This window comes from Trachemys scripta, chromosome 15 (genome assembly GCF_013100865.1).
Source record: "Trachemys scripta elegans isolate TJP31775 chromosome 15, CAS_Tse_1.0, whole genome shotgun sequence".
NCBI classification, from domain to species: domain Eukaryota; kingdom Metazoa; phylum Chordata; order Testudines; family Emydidae; genus Trachemys; species Trachemys scripta.
The window spans coordinates 18,551,700-18,573,200 of record NC_048312.1 but is presented as its reverse complement, the minus strand read 5'-3'; the positions used below and the strand labels follow the sequence as shown (position 1 = coordinate 18,573,200).

The window sequence follows — 21,501 nt, the reverse complement described above, 5'->3', positions numbered from 1 at the left end:
AAAAACCCACCATTGCCAGTTTAGGGTTCAAGATTTCCAGGGATGAATCTACCATGCTAAATAGATGGGGAGGGGCTTAGATTTTTATGAAAATGCCTTGCTACCTTCCATGCAGAAGCCCTGTAAGCTTAGTTTTAACTTCATTCCTTTCATCCAAGAGAAGCCAGATGAGAATTAATTTCACATTGTTTTAATTCTTAATGGCCTAGCCTGACTTGCAGTGGTTAGATATGATTATGGAGCTGCAAACTGATTCCCATTCCAATAAGAGGGTTAGTAATATTTAACTAGGATATTCGCTAGTGGGCAGCAATTAAACAGTAATTTAAATAGAGATTTTCCTTTTATATGTGGGGTGGGAAAAGCGTAAACTGCAGCCTGGAGCCAAGACAGCATTGTCTAAGATATGACTATTGCATGAATGTGGGTCTCTCGGGAACAGAATACCAGATAAATTGTAACTGCTAGTTCCTGGATAGTCCTAGTAACTGGTTGAGTTAGTTATTTTTCCCAAAAAGGGTAAAGTGGGTTTCCCTTTAATGAAGCAGAAACTCAGACGATTCCAGAAGACACATTACCCAAATGGCAGCTTATAAGCTGCCAAAGCACCCCTAACCATCTTCTTTCAAACAAGGCATTACCCAGAAAGACTTGCCCTAACTTTACACTATAAAGCTTAAAGATTTGTTTCAAAGTCTTCTGCATAGCTACATACTAAAAGCCCTACACATGACACTAAGACGGAGTTACCTTCAGTGATATAGTGACTTATGCTATCAGACGCCATATGATTACAGAGACTTCAAGAAGCAGAACACTGCTACATTATCTTCTGTCTATGTAGGTTAGAGACCTCCTCTGGCAGAAGCTGCTAAGTGATTATGAAAGCATCCTACTCTCAGCCTCCTCTGGAAACTTTAGTTTCACATTTAGGAGGGCTACAGAGATTTATGAATTGCTGTAGCCTCAAATGAAGATATTAGCAGGATTAAGGCAAGCTAATTTTGATCAGAGTGTCTTTATGTATATAAAGGAAGGACACCCAGACTGTCTTCTGGGCTTTTAAGTTTCCAGCTCAAGTCATCCTGGCATCACTATTTCAGAATGGAGGATCTGGATCAGCTATGCCTAAAGTGCATATTTAATGTCTACATCTAGAAGCAATTCTAACTACTGTGCTCTAACATTTGAAAAAGTACTTGTTTTAGAAGTGCAGAATACTCAGCTAAATGATCCCTGATCTAATGGACAAAATGAGCAGTGGCAATCATGGTATATCTTAAAATGAAAGAAAACTATACTCTAGGTCTGAATTTTACAGACCCTAATCACTGGGTAACAGACTTGTTTAGGAGAGCCTTCCTCTTCTTATATCCAGCACTGCATTCAGGGGCAAGTTGTAGTATGGTGTTATAGTTTTCATCTAATTATCCAAGTAACATTTATTGGAATGGTTAACTTTCTGCTTTAAGGAGTTAGGACAGAGGCAAGTGTCACAAGATTTTTGCTCTTCTACCCCAATATCCCATTAGCTTACTTGTCCAAGACTTGCAACAGATAGTATCCTCAAAAGGATTAGGCCCAAACTCAAATTTTAAACATTAAGTGACTTAAAAAACCCACCGGCATTCAGTTGCCTTGTCAATGCAAGTCTGAATTTCCTCAGTCTACTTATAAGAAAAGTCCTCTCTACTAGAGAGAGAAGAATGTACGTTTCTATAAGACCAGAGCATGAAATTGCATTTTTACATTCCCATGATTAATGTATGGAAATGCGGTCTGAAAAAACTGCATTCCCTACTTGTTTTGTGCTTTTGTGGTACAGAACATAGCAAGAGAAAGAAATACATGGATACAAAGACAAAAAAAAGTGTTATACTTAGAACACTAGGGGAATGCTACATGCAATCCAGAAATGCAATTTTTATGCATTTATACCACACCCCATAATAGTTGCTAATTTTAGAAATATTTCATTTCCCATTGGAGATTGAGATTGTACATTCTGTTGCTCATAATTTGAGCATTAGTGAGCAATTCAGTCATGGTGCATACTTTTATAAAAAAGGTACAGTATGTAACAGCTTAGACTGCTGTCTTCACAATCCATCAGCAGGGAAAGTTTGGCTTGCTCTACCCTTTAGTCAGGGAGCAAAGTATTAAATGCTAGAGAAAGTCTGATCTAGTCTACATTTTTGGGAAACTGGATTTTTATGAAAGAAAGTCATATTGTTGTAATTCCATAGTTTATGTACCATAGTCCAAAGATAGCTAAGCGACAGTATCCCTGGTCTTTAAACACCCCTTGCCCCCCACCCCCTTTCACGCACATCCATTCTGGAGATACTGTATCTCCCGTGTCACCCCACAGGTTTGTGGGACCTTGACAAACATTTTTATTTAGTACTCTGACATCACACATTGTCTAATGACATCTCTCGGAAGACTACATTAGCTCATTCACACTGCAGTAGCAGGACAATATTGCCTTTGACCAAGTCGAATGTTGGTAAAAATAAATCTAGATTGTTAGAAGCTGGATGACACTAAACCCATTTTATAGTTAGTAAGTTAGTTTCAGATCAGGGCAGGCTAACAGTTTTCCATTTAAGTGCTGGATGAAGTTTTACTAGTACACAGGATGCACTTTCCTTGCCAACAGGTTGCTTTACAGGGGTCCAAGACTAGGATTAAGGAGAGTGGATGCCAATCAATGTGGTACCGAACCTCAGGGGAACACCAATTAAGAGATTAAGTGTATTGTTCAGCACCTCTGCCCACCTCTCATACATGGAGGCTGTTCACAGTAGTCTGAAGGAAATGCATGCAACAGCTGAAATACAATTTGAGTTGGAATCAAAACATTGGCTGTTTATTTGCTTTAAAAAACAGCCTTGACCTCAAGTCTAGGCTGGTAGAAAACAGAGAACCTATTCCAGTTTTCAAAGCTAGATTTTAGACAGATTTCTTGGACCCCTAGATAATATCACCATGACTTTTCAGACTAAATAGCACACTTAGGCAGAAATGACTGGCACACAAGACGTCATGCTAGCAAAGGTCTCTCATAAAAGTATTGCGACTCAGTTTTGTCTATCAACTGTACTATAATTGCATATATTAATATTGTCTTTAGTTGGTACAGTCAATAGTCAAAGCAACCAAATGGTCAATGGCACATCAATAAAAGGGAGAAGGTTTTCTTCCCTCTGCAGTTACTAAGTTGAGGATTCAAATTCCCAATTAGCTGTAAAGTAAAAAAGGATAGCAAATGGCGATTGGTAAATATTTCAGTACTTTTTATGAGATTAGACCATTTTGTACCACTATAACATGAAATGTCAGGACAAGTTAACTCACCATCTGTTTAAGACAAGAATGCAGGAAGAAAAGTACACAGTCAGTAACAGAGTGAAGCATTTAATTTCAAAGATTAAACAACTAGCTTGCAAGTTATTCTGCTTTTCTGAAAGGCTGGGAAGTCTTTATTCCATGGTGCTCCAGTAGCTCATGAAGTGGTACCCAGAAAGCCAAAAGCAACTTAACTAGCTTAAAATTAATCACAAAACCCCCTTTTCCAAGTGTTTATTATATATTCTGCATTCAAAAGTTTTAGCACCAGAGACAAATTTCCACTTCAAGTCTGTGACTTCTGCCAACTTTTAAGTATAAAATGTCTATTTAGAGAAGTATTTTAGCTTACAATAAGCTACTGGCTGTCCTTATCTGATTTTAAGATTAACATCTTTCCAGATACATTTTTAAGTATCTGGTATTTTGAGGTTAATGACATTAATACACATTTAGACTTAGATTACATTTTAAAAAGCTATACAGTGGCCTTCATTCTCACATCTGTTACCCTGCAACAGTAGTCTGAGGTGTTCTCTATACATATTCTGCAAAGTTCACTCAGCACACTGGTCTTGGCACTTAAGTCTTTGAAAAGACCTTTTCAGCAAATTTGTTTAAGTAGGAGAGTCCAAAGTTTATGGACTCTCCATATCCAATGCCCTCCCAGTTTCAGGATGGAATGCAGTCATACACTTCTACAGGGGTTTGGCTTACTACCACTCTGTGTACGCAAGCTTAGCTCAACCTCTTAAATCCAAGACCATACAGTCAAAAGACTTATGAGAAACTCAAGTCCTGCATAAAGCTAAGATTCACTACAGACTCAGAACTGCCTTTTGGCTGAATGTTGCCATGTTTGGTTGTATGTTAGATATTACTGAAAACAGCATCAACTCACCTTTCAGAGCAATGACTTTAGAAGCAGGATTCATGATGGCACTTTCTGCAGAAATTGGACGTCTGATGGGTGTAGTTGGATCACTCATATCAATTATCACGACCTGTGCTTGTTCCCCTACTTTCTCTCTGATGCAAATGAATTTATCAGATTCCATTGTTAGGGTGCTGAATCCAATGTTCGCTGGGTTAATTCCCAGGTTTTGGAGCTAAACAAAAGAGAAAGTTGTTTATGCTTCAACAAATACTTGTTTAATAAATTGATGGCTTGTATAATCTTCTCTGGAAGCAAGGCATTTCTCCTTACTCAGAGAATCTGAATGCAAGCACAAACTAAACAAATAGAACACTGGATATAGCAGGTTGAAGAGGATCCCCATTAGAAAGTGTGCTTTTGTTAGTCTTCCACAGGGAAAAGACTGATCAAACACCACTTCAAACAGATTTTTTAAAATGAGTAGTTTAAATTTGTTTCACTGTTTTTGCTATTTTGATTTTTCCATCCCAATTTGAGATAAAAAGATTGAGATGTTGGAATTTCCTGAGAGAGAGACATTGTTTTATGAACAGTTCTATTGGATAATATGAACCAAGGCACCAGATGCTTGGTAGTAATAGCTCAGTATTTTTAATTGGACTATGATTGTGCAATAAATTGTCAGTGTACCATGTCTGACATTCTCCAATACAATACTCAGACACACTGCTTCCTTCCCTAGACCTGAAGGGCTCTGTTTAGCTCAAAAGCTTGTAATTCCACCAACAGAAGTTGGCCCAATAAAAGATCTACCTACCTTGTCTCATTCTCTGATAGGTATAGAATTACTTTAAAAAACAAACAAAAAAAAAAAAAACTAAGAGTCCAAAACAGAGCAACTACAACAAAAGAACAGAAGCAGCTAGACTGGGTGTCAAGTTGCCTGGTCTTAGTTCAGGATTTAGAAAGTGGGATAAAATGCTAGTTAAGATGATGCAGTCTCACCTATAAGCTCTAGGCATTAAAGAAGGATACAGCCTATTTAATGGAGAGCTTCTACTAGCAGCTTGATAACAGAGCTAGTAGTGCAATAATCTTGTGTACAGAAGGTCCATCCTTGACTAGATTTTGGTGACTGGCCTGTATCAAGGAAGTAATATTAGTATGGAGACTAAAGTTCCTACTAGCAGAGAGCTGTCATGTAGCTTTAGAGTCTTTTCCTGGAATACTATATTTGGTACTAGGCTCCTTGTTACCAGAATGACAAATATGAAGGTGCTGAGAAGAGCAACAGAACTTAATTGGAGAGAGACTTTTCTAAATAAGCAAAGGAGAGGATACAAATTACTGAATATTTAAAGTGGAAGTTTAGAGTGGTAAAGATACAAGGTAGTACAAGAACAGGATTGAGCCAAATGGAAGTTTCAACTGGAGTTAAAGATCACTCAAATTTCCCCCCCATCACTGAATAATTTAAAGGAATTAGAAGCCTCAGCACTTCTATTTCAACCTAGACTGAAGAATGCACTTGGAACTGCACTGTACCGGGGCAAGACTGAATCACTGTCAATCAATGGACTGTGTCTGGGGCAAGACATGTGCGCCTCAGGAAAATCCCAGTCTAAGGCCTGGTCTACACTTGGGGGGGGGAACCGATCTAAGTTACGCAACTTCAGCTGCATTATTCATGTAGCTGAAGTTGACACACTTAGACCCACTCACCGCAGTGAAGCCACTGTGGTGAGTCGACTACTGATGCTCCCCTGTTGACTCCTATACTCCACCACCGTGAGAGGTGCAGGCAGAGTTGACAGGAGAGCGTGTGGGGGTGGTAGTGGTGTGTCGATTTATCGTGTCTGTCTAGACACAATAAATCGGCCCCCGCTGGATCACTTGCTGCACGCCGGGTGGTGTAGACATACCCTAAGTCTGAAGAAAGGAACAGTTGCTCACTCCTGCTGCCCCCTTCCCATTCATTTTTAGGCAAGTATTAGCACTAACAAGCTTATAGCCAGGCTCTAAAGTTAAGTTGCCAGACACAGGTAACAACTGTTTGGGTCACTGAAATTCAGCTATGCCCAGCTCTGGTTTAGTTTGAGAACATCCATAAAAACCTCCACTGGGGAAAGAATCAAATCCAGAAAAGCAATAACTACAGTCATTCTGGTCAGTTACTTGATTACTACATACAAATTCATCGCCATGCTACTTAGTCTCATATCACTCAAGTACATAACTTAAGATCTTCTGTGATCTCTAGATAGGTTATCTATCTTCTACTTAAACAGTTGAACCTAGGTGATTGCTTGGTTAAAGAAATTCCAATTTCAGTGGTTGTCCTAGCAGAGCAGAAAGCACCACCTAGAATTAACGTTTATCAGTCATGGTGGAAAGGAGCCATTTCGATACTATATTTAATATTCCTTTTACGGTTCAGTCTAATGACTGGTTACTATAAACTTGAAACATCTCCTGTAGATTTTAGCCCTTTAGGGTTAGTTTAGAATTTGCTTCCTTCTACTGTTTTCTACTTCAGAGCCCATCTTTTGGGGACAGGTAGCCTTAAGCAAATTCTAATTTTTATGAATATGTAAGTAGTCAGATACAGAGCCAAATGCTTCCAAGTATAGCAAACTGCAAGTCTCACTATCTCAACTAGTAGCTTCACTTATGGACTTTTTGAATCTTATTGCTAATCTCTTAAAAGCGTCAATTAAACTAATATGATTCCCTTTCTGACTGAATGAGATTGACACTAACACCCCATTCTGATTGTACTAGAAGTGAATAAAAACTGCCCTAGAACCAAAACACCAGGGATATCACAACTGACATTCCAATCCATTCCAGCAGTGCTTTTAAGGTGAGACTAAAATCACCAAGGCAATGAACAGGTCATACTGTTGGTGTCATGTATACGCTATTAAATATGTTTTGATCTGGTTGATCAGAGCTGGCTACAACTGAAGTGAGACACTCACTAAACCATACATTAGGTATATAACGGATAACATATTACATTTGTTGTTGGTGGTCCAGTACTCTTAGCTGAGATCTCTAAAGATGCCTCAGGGATCACTTCTGTACTCCCAATTATTAAATTGTTACTAATGCAATGCTGAAACGCACTACTGTAATTCTGGGCTAGTCCTGACAGACCCATGTTTGCTTCAAAAGACTGAAAATGTAAAGCAGAAAGCCAACAGGTGTGAAGACATCTGGGAAGTCATTGAGACAGAAATGCACTAGCGGCAATTCAAGGGAGGACCCTCCCACATCCCACGCTGTACATGAAAGCATAGTATCTAAATATGCCCAGGTAACAAACTAACATGTGCACTGTGGGTCATTCATTCAAAAAGGTGTTCATGCCGTGTTTAAGCACTGGCAGCCTCTTCACTATGGTGTTTTGGAAGTGAAGAGCTGTAAAAGAAGAGACTTTCATGCATACGTAAATTGTATGCTAAAGTCAGATTTCAGGATTCTGAATTATGAGTTTTGATAAGAGTTCTAACTGTGTATGCAGTCAGTATATTTTGCCAAGTATAAGTATATTTTGCCATTTACAATCAGCCCCCAGTGTAATATGCCAAGGCCATTTGCTACCTGTAGTAGAGATTTATAGCATTAACTATCTGAATTTTATATTTCCAATTCACATAATACTTCAAAGGGTTATTGTAAGAAGTGGTATTTGAAGTACATGGAGTGTAAAGTATTACCACCCTTTAATAAGCAGTGAAGTTACATAGCTTGCCTAAGGCCACAAGGGCAGGGATTAGGACTCAGGAGTTCCGCTCCTAGTCACATGCTCTGACTTGGGACTGAGCTCCTCTAGTGTATAGAGAGTGGGAAGGAAAGAGTCATTTGTCATTCTACATAAATATCCAGTTAAGCATGTCCCTCATTTATAGTTTAGCCATCATATAGATTATGAAACTGACTATTTGTGCATACAGAGAATCTCCAAGACACACATGCTTATTTGGAAGTAATAGTGTATATTCTCTTGGGCATTTTACCTCAAGCCTCCATATTTAGCCAACCAGAAGGGTTTGGGCCAAGTCAGGTGCCAACTTTAAAAAGAACGGGGGTGGGGGGAGGAACCTGTTTTGCTTGGACTTCATTTATCATTTCTATAATGTTCACTGTAGCAGTAAACCAGCACTGAACTTCATGTCCCCTATAATCCCCCTCTTCCCAGTCTCTTGATATTTGCTTTGTATCCTGTGAAATTACTGTTCACTTATATACCATTCTTCACAAGTGATTTCTCCACTGCTCCCTCCTCCCCTGCCACTTTGATATTTTATCCTCTACATATGATTAGATTATCCTGCAGACTCCCATGGAACCTGCAATGCTGAGTCATTATGGTATACCTTCCTTAAAATTTCACCAACACATAGTTGTCCAACTTATTGATAATATTTTACAGTGCTTGGGAATCCCATTGAGGTTTTAGAACTTAAATATAAATGTTTACTCTTCTCAAAGAGGCTGGGAGGCCCTTATCTGGTATTTTGTCCATTTTAGATCTACCTCTTTATATACTTACTACCTAGCTACAAGGAACAGTCTCTTGGGACCTGCATCCCCTTTACAGTAGAGATAGCAGTGAACTACTGCTAGATCTGTCCCTTCTTTACCCAGGATATTCTACTTCCTCGGTATTTTAGCAATCCAGTTTTCATTTTAGTCTTATCAAGAATCTTGTTGAGAGACTATTCAATTAGAAGTAGAGCAAAAAAAAAACCAAACAAAAAATGCTATTTACCCCACTTATACTCTAAAAGAGGGTAAGAGTCCCTCCTGACTTATTACTCTTACTCTTTCCTTTAGAATATCACCCTCCTCCCTGATTAGACTTCAGTGATGTCATGTATATAGCTTATCAGTCACTCATTAGTATTGTTTCAGATATAGGATAAAGACTCCTGAAGACTTTACTTACTTTTTCAAAGTCAGCTTTCTGACATCCAGGTTTTGCCCCCGCAGTATCACTTTTCATTTGAAACTCAGAGATGTGTTCTCCCCTGTTCCATGTGCAGGTGTCCCATTATTTCAATACACCTCTACCCTGATATAGAGGGACCCAATATAACATGAATTTGGATACAACGCGGTAAAGCAGCGCTCTGGGGCGAGGGGGGGCGGGGCTGTGCGCTCCGGCAGATCAAAGCAAGTTTGATACAATGCGTTTTTCTCCTATAACGCAGTAAGATTTTTTGGCTCCCGAGAACAATGTTATATGGGGGTAGAGGTCTAGTTTCATGGTCAGAATAACTGATGCTCACTCTCTGCTATTAGGTTGCTTGGGACTATCCAAGTCAACTTTCCCATTCTATAAAGCCTTGTTTAGTTGAGCTATAAAGTCAAGTTATTCTGCACCCAACTCCAGAAACAGTTTTCAGAAATTTGTTTCACCTTCCGCCGTCGTGTTCCCCCCCCACCCCCCACCAATTGATCAAGACAGTTAAAAACCCCAGGAAATCAAAACTTTGGCAAATCTTCTTAATGCTAAAGAGCCTTGTAGTGACCCTGATGGTCAGTCTATCATTTCAAGCACAACATAAATAAAGTTGTCTAAGCTAGAACTTTTTCCAACAGTTCTCATTTGAATGCCCTTCCATATATTTTATCTTGCTTTAGCTGCCCAAGGGAGTCTAAACCATTCTTCTCCAAGGATTACATTTAGGAACGTAAGCCTCATGTCCCCAACCCACCTATAAGAAGAACTGTGGAAGTAATCTTCCATTATCCAAGGCAGAGTGGAAAGCTGTTTCTTTAGGTATGCTAGACAGCTTTCAAAGTATTTTCTAGAGTATGACCTTGGTACTTCTACAGCCTTTTCCTCCTTCATCCAGTGTGGTGTATGAGGCTAATGGGGCAGCTGCAACTTCCCAACACCTGCAATACTACAGTAGAACATCAGTTACAAACTGACTGGTCAACCACACCCTCATTTGGTACTGGAAATATGCAATCAGACAGCAGAGAAAAAAAGCAAGCACAATACTGTGTTAAACAAAATACTAAAAAAGGGAAAGCTTAAAAAATTGGACAAGGTAAGGAAACTTGGTGTTTGTTTCATTTAAATTAAAGTGGTTATATGCAGCATTTTTCTTCTGTATAATAAAGCTCTGAAATGCTACTATGTAAATTTTCAATCAACTTTTGAAAGAACAAACAGAATCTTTTGTTCAGTGTTAAACCTCCATTCCTGAGGTGGTAGTTACAGTAGAATCTCAGAGTTATTAAGAGCAGATACAAAAAGCTTAGAGCAGAGACAATGTTCTGTTAGGACTCTTCACTAGCATATCTTCTCCCCCGCCCCCCCAACCACCACATGTTGTTCTCTAGCTAGCTAAATTATATCCCATGGGAAGAACAGCTATCTCAAAGTAACTCACCAAAAGCTAACTGTCATAACTGACCCTATGTGCTGTCCACAATGCCAACTGAACAGTTAAAATTTGTATGCAATATGCAGAGTCTAAATAGTTATTTTTAGAACACTAGCATTTTAATGTTGCCGCCTTCAGAGCTGGATAAGTTTGATAGAGAAGCCAACAAGGACTTACAGTTCAGAGAGCTATCAAAACTACCATTCTGTTCTACATTTCTATTCCCAGGTCTTGTCTTCACAGAGGAAAAAAGTCTAACCTAAAAAGGTGTGACTTTAAGCCAATATAATTGGGATAATCTCTAAAGGCCCTTATTTCAGTACAAAAAGGGTTTGCGTTTAAACTACACTAAAAAATAATTACTGTACTAGAATGTGCATTTACACAGGGATTATACAGTATCGTTAACCTGATGAACTGTCCCCCACATAGAAACCCTTTACCCCCTTTGTTTATACTATTTGTCGGCTCCTCTGTCAGAATAACCTCACAAATTTGCAGTTCAGTTTTCTAAGATCTTGTGGTGATGGCGGTGGTGGCAAGTGCCTCCAGTGGTGAATACTGTACAAGTTGCAGTTAATAAGCAATTCCTTTTTTGGATTTGTACAGAAGAGTTTAGCCTTTGCAGTTCACCTTTACCTGCCACCTGAAGTAAATCTGGAGGGATAAGATAAAGCATGGATTAAACAATTAGTACATTAAATAAGAGGCAAGATAGCACAGTAGGCTCATTTGGCTCCTGAGAGATAGTGAAGTACATTGGTCTCATTGTAGCCTAGGAGCAAGTATCAGCAAATCAAGTCTGCAATTGCACATAATTGACCCAAATGGGAATGGCCGGAGATTTGAGGTATTTAATATTAGGACTTTAATACATTGTTATGAATAGGAAGTCTTGACAGCAGTCCTAACATATCCTACTTTAATATTAGGATTAGCCTTCAGTGAACACCAAAGCCCACTGAATAAAGAGAACTAGATTATGTTTATATGTCACATCTTTACAAGCTGATATATTAAAGTACATCAATATCTGTTTTTGAGCATTCACCTCTGGAAAAAAAAGTAGACATATTAGCATTACTAATTGCTAGTTTGAATGCAGAATTTTGCTACACTGAAGCACAGGTCAACTTGCCACAAAAAGTCACACTTGTGTGCTATTTCCTGAAGTTGCCTTTATCCTTTTGGATAGTATTCTGGTAGAAATTTAGTAGTGAAACTTCTATATGAAGTTTTGTTTTTGGAGTGATGACAATGACCTCGTAACAAATTTGTTACGAGACAAATACACAAAAGTTATGATTGGTATAATCTTCTCAATTCTGAAATTAGAAGAGCTTCCACATCTATTCAAGTTGGGAGGAAACTCCTAACCTGAGGCCATTTTGCAGAAGGCAAAGGACTTATGTTTTTATAGACTTGGGAATATTTGAGCAGCCTTTATATAGTGCCAACAGGCCCAATGCAAGCCAGCCTACATCATTCTGCCACTGGCTCCAATCCACTATATATTCAATCCTAAACCTCTTCTGTAAGATGACTAGTCTACAGAAATGCAACACTTGTTATAAGTTGATGCAAGAACTTCTACCTGCTAGTACAAAGTTTGCTACTTTACTTCACTCGGGTCAAGTGGGATGTTTTGCCACATAATGTCACAAGAAGCAAGGGTAAGCTTTATTCAGCAAAGCCCAGTTCTTCCATGGGACACCCAAATCTAATTCTCTAAATATTGTTTTGATCTACTAGCAAATCTTATTTCACCAGCAAACAAACTCAGATGTAAATTTCAGGGATACTGAAGTCATTAGAACAGAACTGTTTCTCTGATTAACAAAGCATGTTTTTTTTGCAGGAGTTCTTGCAGGACAGAATTATTATTCTAGATAACACTAGGATTATTCTCCATAGTTTTCTTTTAGAAGGGCAAAATTCAGCAGCTTCAGAAGTGATATATAGTCAACATGCAACAAGCTTTGAGATCAGCCCATGTTTGAGTCAGTTACATTCTAGAGCTTTTTAAATGTAAGCCTTCCATCCCCATCCCCAGCATATATACAGAGTATCTTTTACAGTGTAGCTCTCAAGTTGATCATAGCATTTTTAGTTTCAGGTGAAGTCAGTGAGGTAATGGTCATCAGAACATGTTTAGCTGCTACATATAAGGAACACAGCTTCCTATTTTGTAGAAAAGCACACTGATATAGACAAGAAAAGGCTGATTATATATATATATATATATATATCAGTCAAATAGTGGCAGTTTGTGCATCTAAGTTACAAAGTTGCTCCCCTCCCCTTGAGGGTGATTTGCACTACTCCACCTGGTAAGCTTCCTCTAACACTTCCTCCCCAATGACAATTCCATTTACAAAATATGGTACAAGTCATGCCATCTATGTGCTACCACCTAAGGTGGTATGCATTTAAAAAAAGTCACAGAACTGACATGGCTAAAAGGCACCACTTGGTAGACTTCATAAATGCTATAAAGTAATCCAGACTCTAGACTCTTAATGGTCCATCTTGCCAATTGGGAACCAAGTTACCTGGGGTTTTGAGTCAAATTCTGGGTTAAGTCTATATCCTGCACTAAGTTTCTGTAGACAACTATTTGTTCTTAGAATGTAATATAGTTACAGGTGAATGCCTAGAGTTTCATTGAGAAATTATGCAGTTTATTTTGTGTAGTGAGATGTGTCAGATTTGAAGACTCACCTGCTAAGTTATATTAATTCAGCTTTTTCCTGCTTCTTACAGTGACAGCCCTGGAAGTTGTTTTTGTATGATCTGAGTACCTTTAGTCAATATTACTTCCCCTCTATTATGCTAGAACAGGATGAACACAGTTTAATAGCAAATCACATTTGTCCAAAAAAAAAAAAAAAAAAAAAAAAAACTGTCATAACCTAACTTCATGTTAGACATGTATTTCTATCATGCTGTGTTGTGATATTTAGCTATGAAGTGTAGAGACAAGGAAAAACTCCATCTGTTGGGTCTATTCTTGCTTAATTTGATGTATGTAAAATGTTTGAGCTAAACTAGCCAGTATAAGCTAAAAAAACAAAAATAAGAATTAGTTCCTAAAAGCAACAAGGTTACACTGGAATGCTTGACTATGCTTTTTCCATCCTTATCTGTTTAAATAGTCTCAGCATGGTGTCAAATATCTGTCAAGTTTACCCAATACCTAGTTAATATTGCATCTGACTTGCAGAACACATGTAATTTCAGTCCTAGGTCACTATGTACTCTGCCAAATATTACTTTTAATAGTCATTGGGTTTGATAATGTGGATTGAAGTCCCTTATTGGCAAAGTTGAGACCAACCACACAATAGCACCATATGTAGATCAGATTAGTCTGTCACCTAGAGACAAAAATGCAAGTGTGTTAGGTCCCAAAAGGAAAGTCTTGCGAACTTGCGGGTTATTCTGAGGCCTACGCATGTGCCATGAACTATTTAATTCTACTTCCACACTTTTTGCACTACACTTTAATGTGAGGGGTGCATGTTGTTACAGAGTGAGGCGAAGGCACAGTACATGCGCATTCTTTTGTAATTAGTATTCAAAAAACCTTCAGTCCTTATTGACAAATCCATTTTTGTTAATTTCATTCCATTCCATTATAAAGCTATTGTATGCCATAGAACCAAAGCAGTTAGTATGAAGTGCAGAAAAATTACTGGATATTACTTCCTATTCTGTTGGCTCATCCTAATCAGGTCAGTTTATTTCCCCAAAGGATGTTTAAATCTAAATTAATGATAGTTTCTTGGGGCAAGTATTAGTCCTACCAGTAATAGTCAGCTAAATCTGAACGTCTACAGCCTTAAAGTTTTTAAGTCAGGTTGTTGCCAAATGGTCTACTTGAGTGGAGGGTCAGAAAACAACAGTGTGGTGCAGTGGTGATAATAAGGGCCAACAAGCATTTCAATTATAGCCTTTAGATAGGGTGAAGGGGTATGAAGTGACCAGTTTAGTTCGCCAGGCTGCACTCTGTATACTTGCTTATTTCCTCCTCCCACTAAATAGTGGAGTTTTAGGTGAGATTGGTCCAAGAAATTTTTACTATAGTCAAGTATCTCCTCTGCAGGCATAACTTACAGTATGGCGATTCAAGATTCTAAAACCCTTAAGTATTTGGACAATGGTGGGAGCTAGCTCTAAACAGCAGTTCTACAGAACTGTACACACTGTAAATGTTCAGTACTGTTTGCATACAACAGGAGACTAATTACAATAGAAGCTTAAGTCCATCCCCACCCTCTTGCCTCAAAAAAAAAAAGACGCTATACAGAACTGTCGGACTCCATCATGCTGTGCTCTGACAGCTTAAGGCAACAGCCCTACGAACCATCACCAAAATAGATAAGAATGCTGCCTCTTGATTTCTGAATCAAATCTCTGTACACTTATCATTGCTCAGTGTTAAGTGACAATTGCATAGGAGAGGAGACTGGGTTTTGGTTACAATTCAATGCTTATGTCAGAAAACTGAATCAGTTTACATGTTTAGTAGAAAGATAAGTTCTCTTTATTATGCTTCATACTTTTCTATCCACTACAGAACAAGTCACTCACAGCAATCATGACCTCTTGGACAGCTCAAAGTGCTTAAGATCAGAAGTATGAAAGTCAGAACTACATTTACTAAAATTTAGGATACAGTAACATTTAGTTAAGTTGTCATGTTTCCAAGAAACATGGATTTACAACTTGCAAATATTCTATGAATACTTTCCTCAGAGGTCAAATATTTAGCTGCAGTAGATCCATGAAAGCCTTGCTCAGTCTAGTGCCGCTACTGTTCATCTTGAGTCACAGGCCTGTTGCAAAACTCTGACAGTAATTCCTGCAGAGAGGCTCAGGTCAGACAATATAATTGTAATTTTTAGCCTATTTGTTTAGAAAAGTGTGCAGGCATGTTGGTGTACTATTCTGCTTTATAATGAGAACAGGGGAACTTCAGAATCTTATAATGGTATGTGTCAAGATCCTCCAGTGTAAGAGTCCCAAAAAGCTCATGTATAAGATTAGGTTCAGTTCTCTAGTAGAAAAAGATTCGTTACTAGCCAATAGGTTGACAGATCTAAAGTTAAACTTAAGCTACTATCCACTCCTTCCTTAGCAGACACTCAGCTTGCCAAGCCAATTTGTGGCAGCCCCATCACCTAAATATAGAGCTCTCAGACCACCATCAGATCTGCTCAAGTGCAGTTGTCAGTGTGATCTTTGACCACACTTACATGTGGGAGCCTCTCACTGGCCTCAGGTGTGAAGGCCTGCTGCACATTGACCCTGCCCTCTTCAAAACTGAAGGGCCCACGAGTAGCAAGGCAAATCAAAGATGGGTATATGCATGGTTAGGTCAGCTATAAAAGAGGTTTCTGACACCAGATGCAAACCATTCTTCATGACATCTATGTCGCAGAGAGCTGGGTAGGGCAAAAGTGCTCTTGGGTGATCAAAGAGGTCTGTATAGTGGTAGGCTTGGGGCCTGATCTTCTCAACCATTCTGGATGTAGCAGCCTCACAACAGATGTACGGAGGAGTGATGCTGCTTAACACAGGGAGCCATGTACTAGTGTGGGTTGAATCATCCCAGTTACAATGCACATGGTTAAGAACAGTTGTGTGCCAAACAACTTGACATGTTGTAATGAAGCCAGAACGGAGCATAGTATTCTGCTGCAGAGTAACGGAGGGCTAAACCAGATGATCATGGGGAGCAAACTCTGAAGTACTACTGATTTGATTAGAAGGTTGTTACGAGACAACCTTCGCCAGTTTTCGCTATTCACTAAAATGGCTTTACATTGAAAACAAGTTTATAGGATGATCAGTTAATTTGTTCAGACAGTTAACTCCTTGAAACAGAGCTCAAGTCTTTTTTACTGCACTGATCATACCATTAATTCACTAAATATTGATTATTTTCCTTCATTGCATTCACTCCCTCATGATTCCGTGTCAGTTTATACTACATTGTGGGAACTACACTTGTGAACTATAGATATCTCTCACATTTAGTTTGCATTGTGTTGGTAGTTCAGCATTCACATAGGGTTTTAGACCAATGTAGGCTGTCAAGCAATATTAACCATTGTCTGAATGATCACTAGAATCCTCCATTAGATTGCTTTAGGTGCATCATATACATATAATAGATACAACTGGGTAATGAGATACAGAACCTCCTGCTGTCAACCAAAGATGTCACACAGCATATTATTATTGTGTCAATGGCATTTTGGCATCTTCAGAGGCCTGTTTGGGCAGTAGGATATCTATGTGACAACTAAGATTTGAGTGTTCAATGCAGCAGTGATGACAACTTACATGGAGCAGAAACATGGCAAGTTAACAGCTCAGAAGAGGAAATCAAACTGTTCCCAGTGTCAAAAGTTAGAGAAATCCGATAAGTTTGATTTCATCACAAGTGAGAAGATACTTCGACAATCCAACAAGTTGCAGTTTTACACCAGTTGAGAATAAGAATCACAATGGTGAGGTCATGTCTAATGTGCAGAAGGTGGTAGATATGCCTTTACAGAAAGTTTAATAGACCTAAAGTTGAAGAAAGCAGTTCAGGAGGCAGATCACAAATGAGGTTGGAAGATGTTATTTTGAGGGATTTAAAAAGCCTTCCCCACCGATTCTTGAAGAAAGATGACTTGCAAGGAACTATTTGATATGGAAGTCCATTCAAGACACCACCAGGACTACATCATAACCATTTGAATCTGCTGCTGCATATGTTCAAAAGTCTAGTAGGTCTTCTCGTCAGTCTCTCTCCCCCACCCTCCTAAGGCAGCAGGCATATTGCTGAATTATTTTTGACTTGGTCCATTTACCCATTTCTAGATGCATACAATTCCCTTTTCAATGTTTTTAACTTTGATTAGCTAGTTTACACCATCTCTTACAGCTGGTAATATTTCAAGCTTCCCTAGAGAGCTTTTCACCTATATTTCATCACTATTCAAGAAAAATGTTTTCTTTAAGCAGGATTACTGTTATATAGAGGAACTCCATACAGTATTAGAAATGCACTGAAGCAAGTTAAAGCTATGTTTTGCTAACATTAAGTATGGTTTAGTCATCTTTTAGAATTACTCATGCCTGAAGCGTAACATTAATCATTTAAATGGCCAAGTGTAAGAAGTCAGAAACATCTAGCAATAATGCAAAGTAAAATGTATAATTACAGATAGTGGTTTTTTTCATGATAGGCTGGAAGAAAGTTCAGTACTATACAACAACCCTCTACAATTAAAAAAATTCAATAAGCTATCAAAATAGTATTTTACACCATGTTATAATATCCACTGCCACAAGTCTTTCACACATTTTGTTTTGGCATTAGGGGACAGTCAATGAATTGACTAGCCCCTCTCACTTTTCTCCAGAATTTGTAAATTTATGCATGTTCAGGATCAAACTTGGCAAAAGGATTTTAATCCAGTTTTGAGGGCAGTTAAACTAGGAGCAGAGGCTTCATTTTCTCCAATGAAATTGACCCTTTTAATAGCCAATTTTACTTCAAATATTTAAAATGCTACTCAGTAAGCTTTGACTTTCAAATTAACACCTCTCTAACAACCACTTCCCCTTTATAAACCATATATGAAGTTACACCTACAATGCACTTCAAAGTTTAAATGGTTGATTATTCAGAAACAATTTAGTATTGTTTGCACTCAATCCTGTCCCCACAGCAACAATTGGTTATCTAAAAAGGGCTGGCAATAACAGAAAGGGAGCCAGAGTCAGACAGGAAGGAGAGGTAATTTGAGACAAGTGTGCTTGCACAAAAATTTTAAACACTCTCCTCCTGACCTAAAAAAAAAAAAAAAAAAAAGTAAGCCATTCAGGAGGACCTTCTAGCTTAGCTTGCTCAAATAGTTAAGTAACAGCAGACAAGATACTACATATAGAGGCACGCTTATAAGTATTCCTAATTTAGGGAAAGTCATGTTTAATCATAATTTTTGTCCATACCAGCTAGTTCCCACTTCCTGCCTCAGTATTATGTTCAAGTGTTCATGAACACAAACCATGAAGAGCTGGTTGGGATAGAAAGGGTTTGCTCCCCTATTGTTAAGCAAGAAGGAAAAGAGATAGCCTCTAAATGAAGTTTGTCAGTTTCTGACCCATCCTTCACATTTTAAACAATAAACAGCATCTCAAAAGAAGGCACAATATTAATAGTAAATAGAGTTTCTAAAGCTCAGTAGGGGAAAACAAAATGCAAGTTTCAACACAAGTAGACAGGGGGAGTGGCATGTAATAAAGTCAAAAAATGCTGTAGAGAACATTTAAAGTCAATAAACCTGCACTGTGACAGACAACTGACATTTTGAAATGGATGCTAATTTGACAGAGACAGTGCAAAGACAAGAGCACTTGCCAAGTCCATTTCCTGTTCTCTCATTCATTTAGTGAATTCATTTAATTCCTGCCTTGAACTGCCTGTTCAGAAGCAGCTATTTCCCCTCACTTTTAGTTTACAAACACCATCCTCCCCAATCACCGATTCATAGAAAAATAGGTTAGTCTATACATCGCTGCTGTAGCTTGTTTCCATCATTCAAGCACATTTGCCCTGTTATATTCATGGATATTTTCCAATGCTGCCATTATTCCTTACAGAGGAAAAAGAAAATAGCTATAGATCATGTTTAGGGAAGGTTTTAGTGTTCTTTGTAGGAAGGTGGGCAGCTTCCAAGTCCAGATTTTTTTTTTTTTTTTTTTTTTGCTCCTTATCTTGCAAAATCCCTCCCAATTTGCAGCACAGGCTGCAAGGTCCCCCAGGAATCTCTGCAATCTGGAGACTGATGGGCATTTATGAAACACAGCAGTGTAAAATTAGGGAGCTCACCTAAACTACAGCTCCTGCCCACAGCCCCAGAGACAAATAATGCCAATCCCTGTTCCTCATACACTCCGTTGCTGGAGTAAAGCCGACAAGCAGCTCTGAGACCTCCCCCTTCAGCCCTAAAAAGAGAGTCACTCAGGCAGGGAGTGACTCTGCACAAATAGCACAGGCTGTAACAAAAACAGAGATAGCAATGAATGAGGGGGCCAGTTCCAGACCCCGCACCTTAAGCTGACTTCACTCCCACCCCGCACAAGCGAGCTTCAACCCAAGCCTTCCCCTGCATTAGTCTAAAGCAGGGATATTTGTGCAGCGACGTGGGAAAGTCAAGCCAAGAGGCAGGCACAGTCTGTGTGTATCCTCCACATGGTCCCGCCTGCAGAGGGGGAGCCCGAGGGAATGGCAGAAAGGCCACCCCACACACACCCCAACAGCTACTGGCCCCTCCGGCGGGGTCGCTGCTCCCCATTCCCCCCACCCCCTCCGCTAGACTGGCCTCTCCACGGGAGGGGGGGGGCCCCCCCCCCCCCCCCCCCCCCCCCCGCCGCTACACTGGCCTCTCCACGGGAGGGGGGGTCTCCGCTCCCCCTCCACTGGCCCTCCATGGGGGGTCTCCGCTCTCCATGCCCCCCTACCCCACACACACACACCCAGACAGCTCTACGCCCCGATACAGGCTTCCCACAGCCTTGACCCCCGAGAGCAGCCTCGGCCGCCGCCCCACCTCTCCGGCCCGCAGCCCCCACCCCAGGCGCCGGGCAGAGGAAGCTCGGGCGCTCCCAACCCAAGCCCCGCAGGCCCCGCCGCTCACCTGGAAGTGCTCCTGGAAGCGAATGGGCAGGATCTGGGCCATGGCTGCGCGCAGCCCGTGCAGGGTGCCCAGGGCAGAGCGCAGGACCCGGCCGCGGCAGGCTGAGGGGCAGGCGCTGCTGTACCCCGCACGCACACAAGCAGGGAGGAGACGGGGGGCGGCGCAGGCGCAGAACGGCGCTCAAGGATCTTGTCCCCAGCCCCCTCAGCTCCTTTTCTGACTCAGACCTCGGGCCCACTCACCCTGTTCGGAATCACTCCGCTCCTCAGCCTGCCGGGGTCTCCAAACAAATAGTCCCTTCACTAGCCTCACCCCTCCGCCACCTTTCTCCCTCCATCTCCCATTCCCACTGGAGGGGGGAGAAGGCATCACCGCGTTCATAACGGGACTGTGGAGGGGCTTCATCCTCTAAAGAGATGCACAACCCAGAAGAGAGACAGAGTCGGTTGACAAGCCCTAGGTATCCTTCCGCAAGAGCCTGGGTCCGGTCCTGCCCCAAGGTGTCACGTGATTTGACCCCCACCCCCTCATCCTCCACCTAGCTGGTCCAGGATCCCTGCAGTGGGGCCAGGCTCAGGGATGCTGCCCAGGGCAGAGCTCTCACTCCAGCAGAGCTGCCAAGGCTTCCTCGTTTGGGGGGTAGAGAGGCTCCCTTCTTTTCCATTAATATCGATTGTCTCTATGCTAGGGCACAGATAGCATTTGCCTTTATTGTAAGGCGGTTTTCAGAAGCTGCCCCTCTCCCTGTCCCACTCATTCCCTATGTATTTCATGGAGACCTTTAAAATCTTACTGGCGCCGTTCTCTTTAAATCTCCCTTATTGTCAAAGCTGATCTGTCAGCAGCAGCAAGAGGGTTTCCCTTGTGATTTAATACTAAGGCAGTTAATTTCACACACACACACACACACACACTGCCAAAAAGGAAGGAAAAGCTTGGGGTTGGCAAAACGCGCCCCCATCCCGATCATATTCTACAGAGTGGGTGATCAAATTGTTCATAAGCAGAATTCCCTCCGCTACCCCATCAATCTTTCTCGTAATATCTACATCCTGTGCATTACAAAGGCCAGAACAAAAATCCCTGCCAGCAAACTGTTAATTTCTACCAGCCCCTATTTTTTTCAGAATTCAAGCAAATAGCTTGTTTTTCAAAGATACTAACC

The 21,501-nt window shown here is 40.3% G+C and overlaps 1 protein-coding gene across 6 annotated transcripts in view; it reads right to left on the bottom strand.

The window, feature by feature from the left end:
- CLTCL1 (clathrin heavy chain like 1) overlaps window positions 1-20,566 on the bottom strand; it is a 55,188-nt gene extending 34,622 nt beyond the window's left edge. The window contains exons 1-3 of one of the 6 annotated variants that reach the window (XM_034790736.1): window positions 20,337-20,566; window positions 4,253-4,460; window positions 3,361-3,363 (exon numbers count right to left, since the gene is read on the bottom strand). In XM_034790736.1, coding sequence (XP_034646627.1) covers window positions 3,361-3,363; window positions 4,253-4,460; window positions 20,337-20,378 — 253 coding nt within the window. In that variant the 5' untranslated portion in view covers window positions 20,379-20,566. Of the gene's footprint in view, window positions 1-3,360; window positions 3,364-4,252; window positions 4,461-9,182; window positions 9,302-20,336 lie in introns of those variants that run through there. The other 5 variants (XM_034790733.1, XM_034790737.1, XM_034790735.1 and 2 more) reach the window with 5 other exon arrangements.
- Window positions 20,567-21,501: the final 935 nt, after the last annotated feature.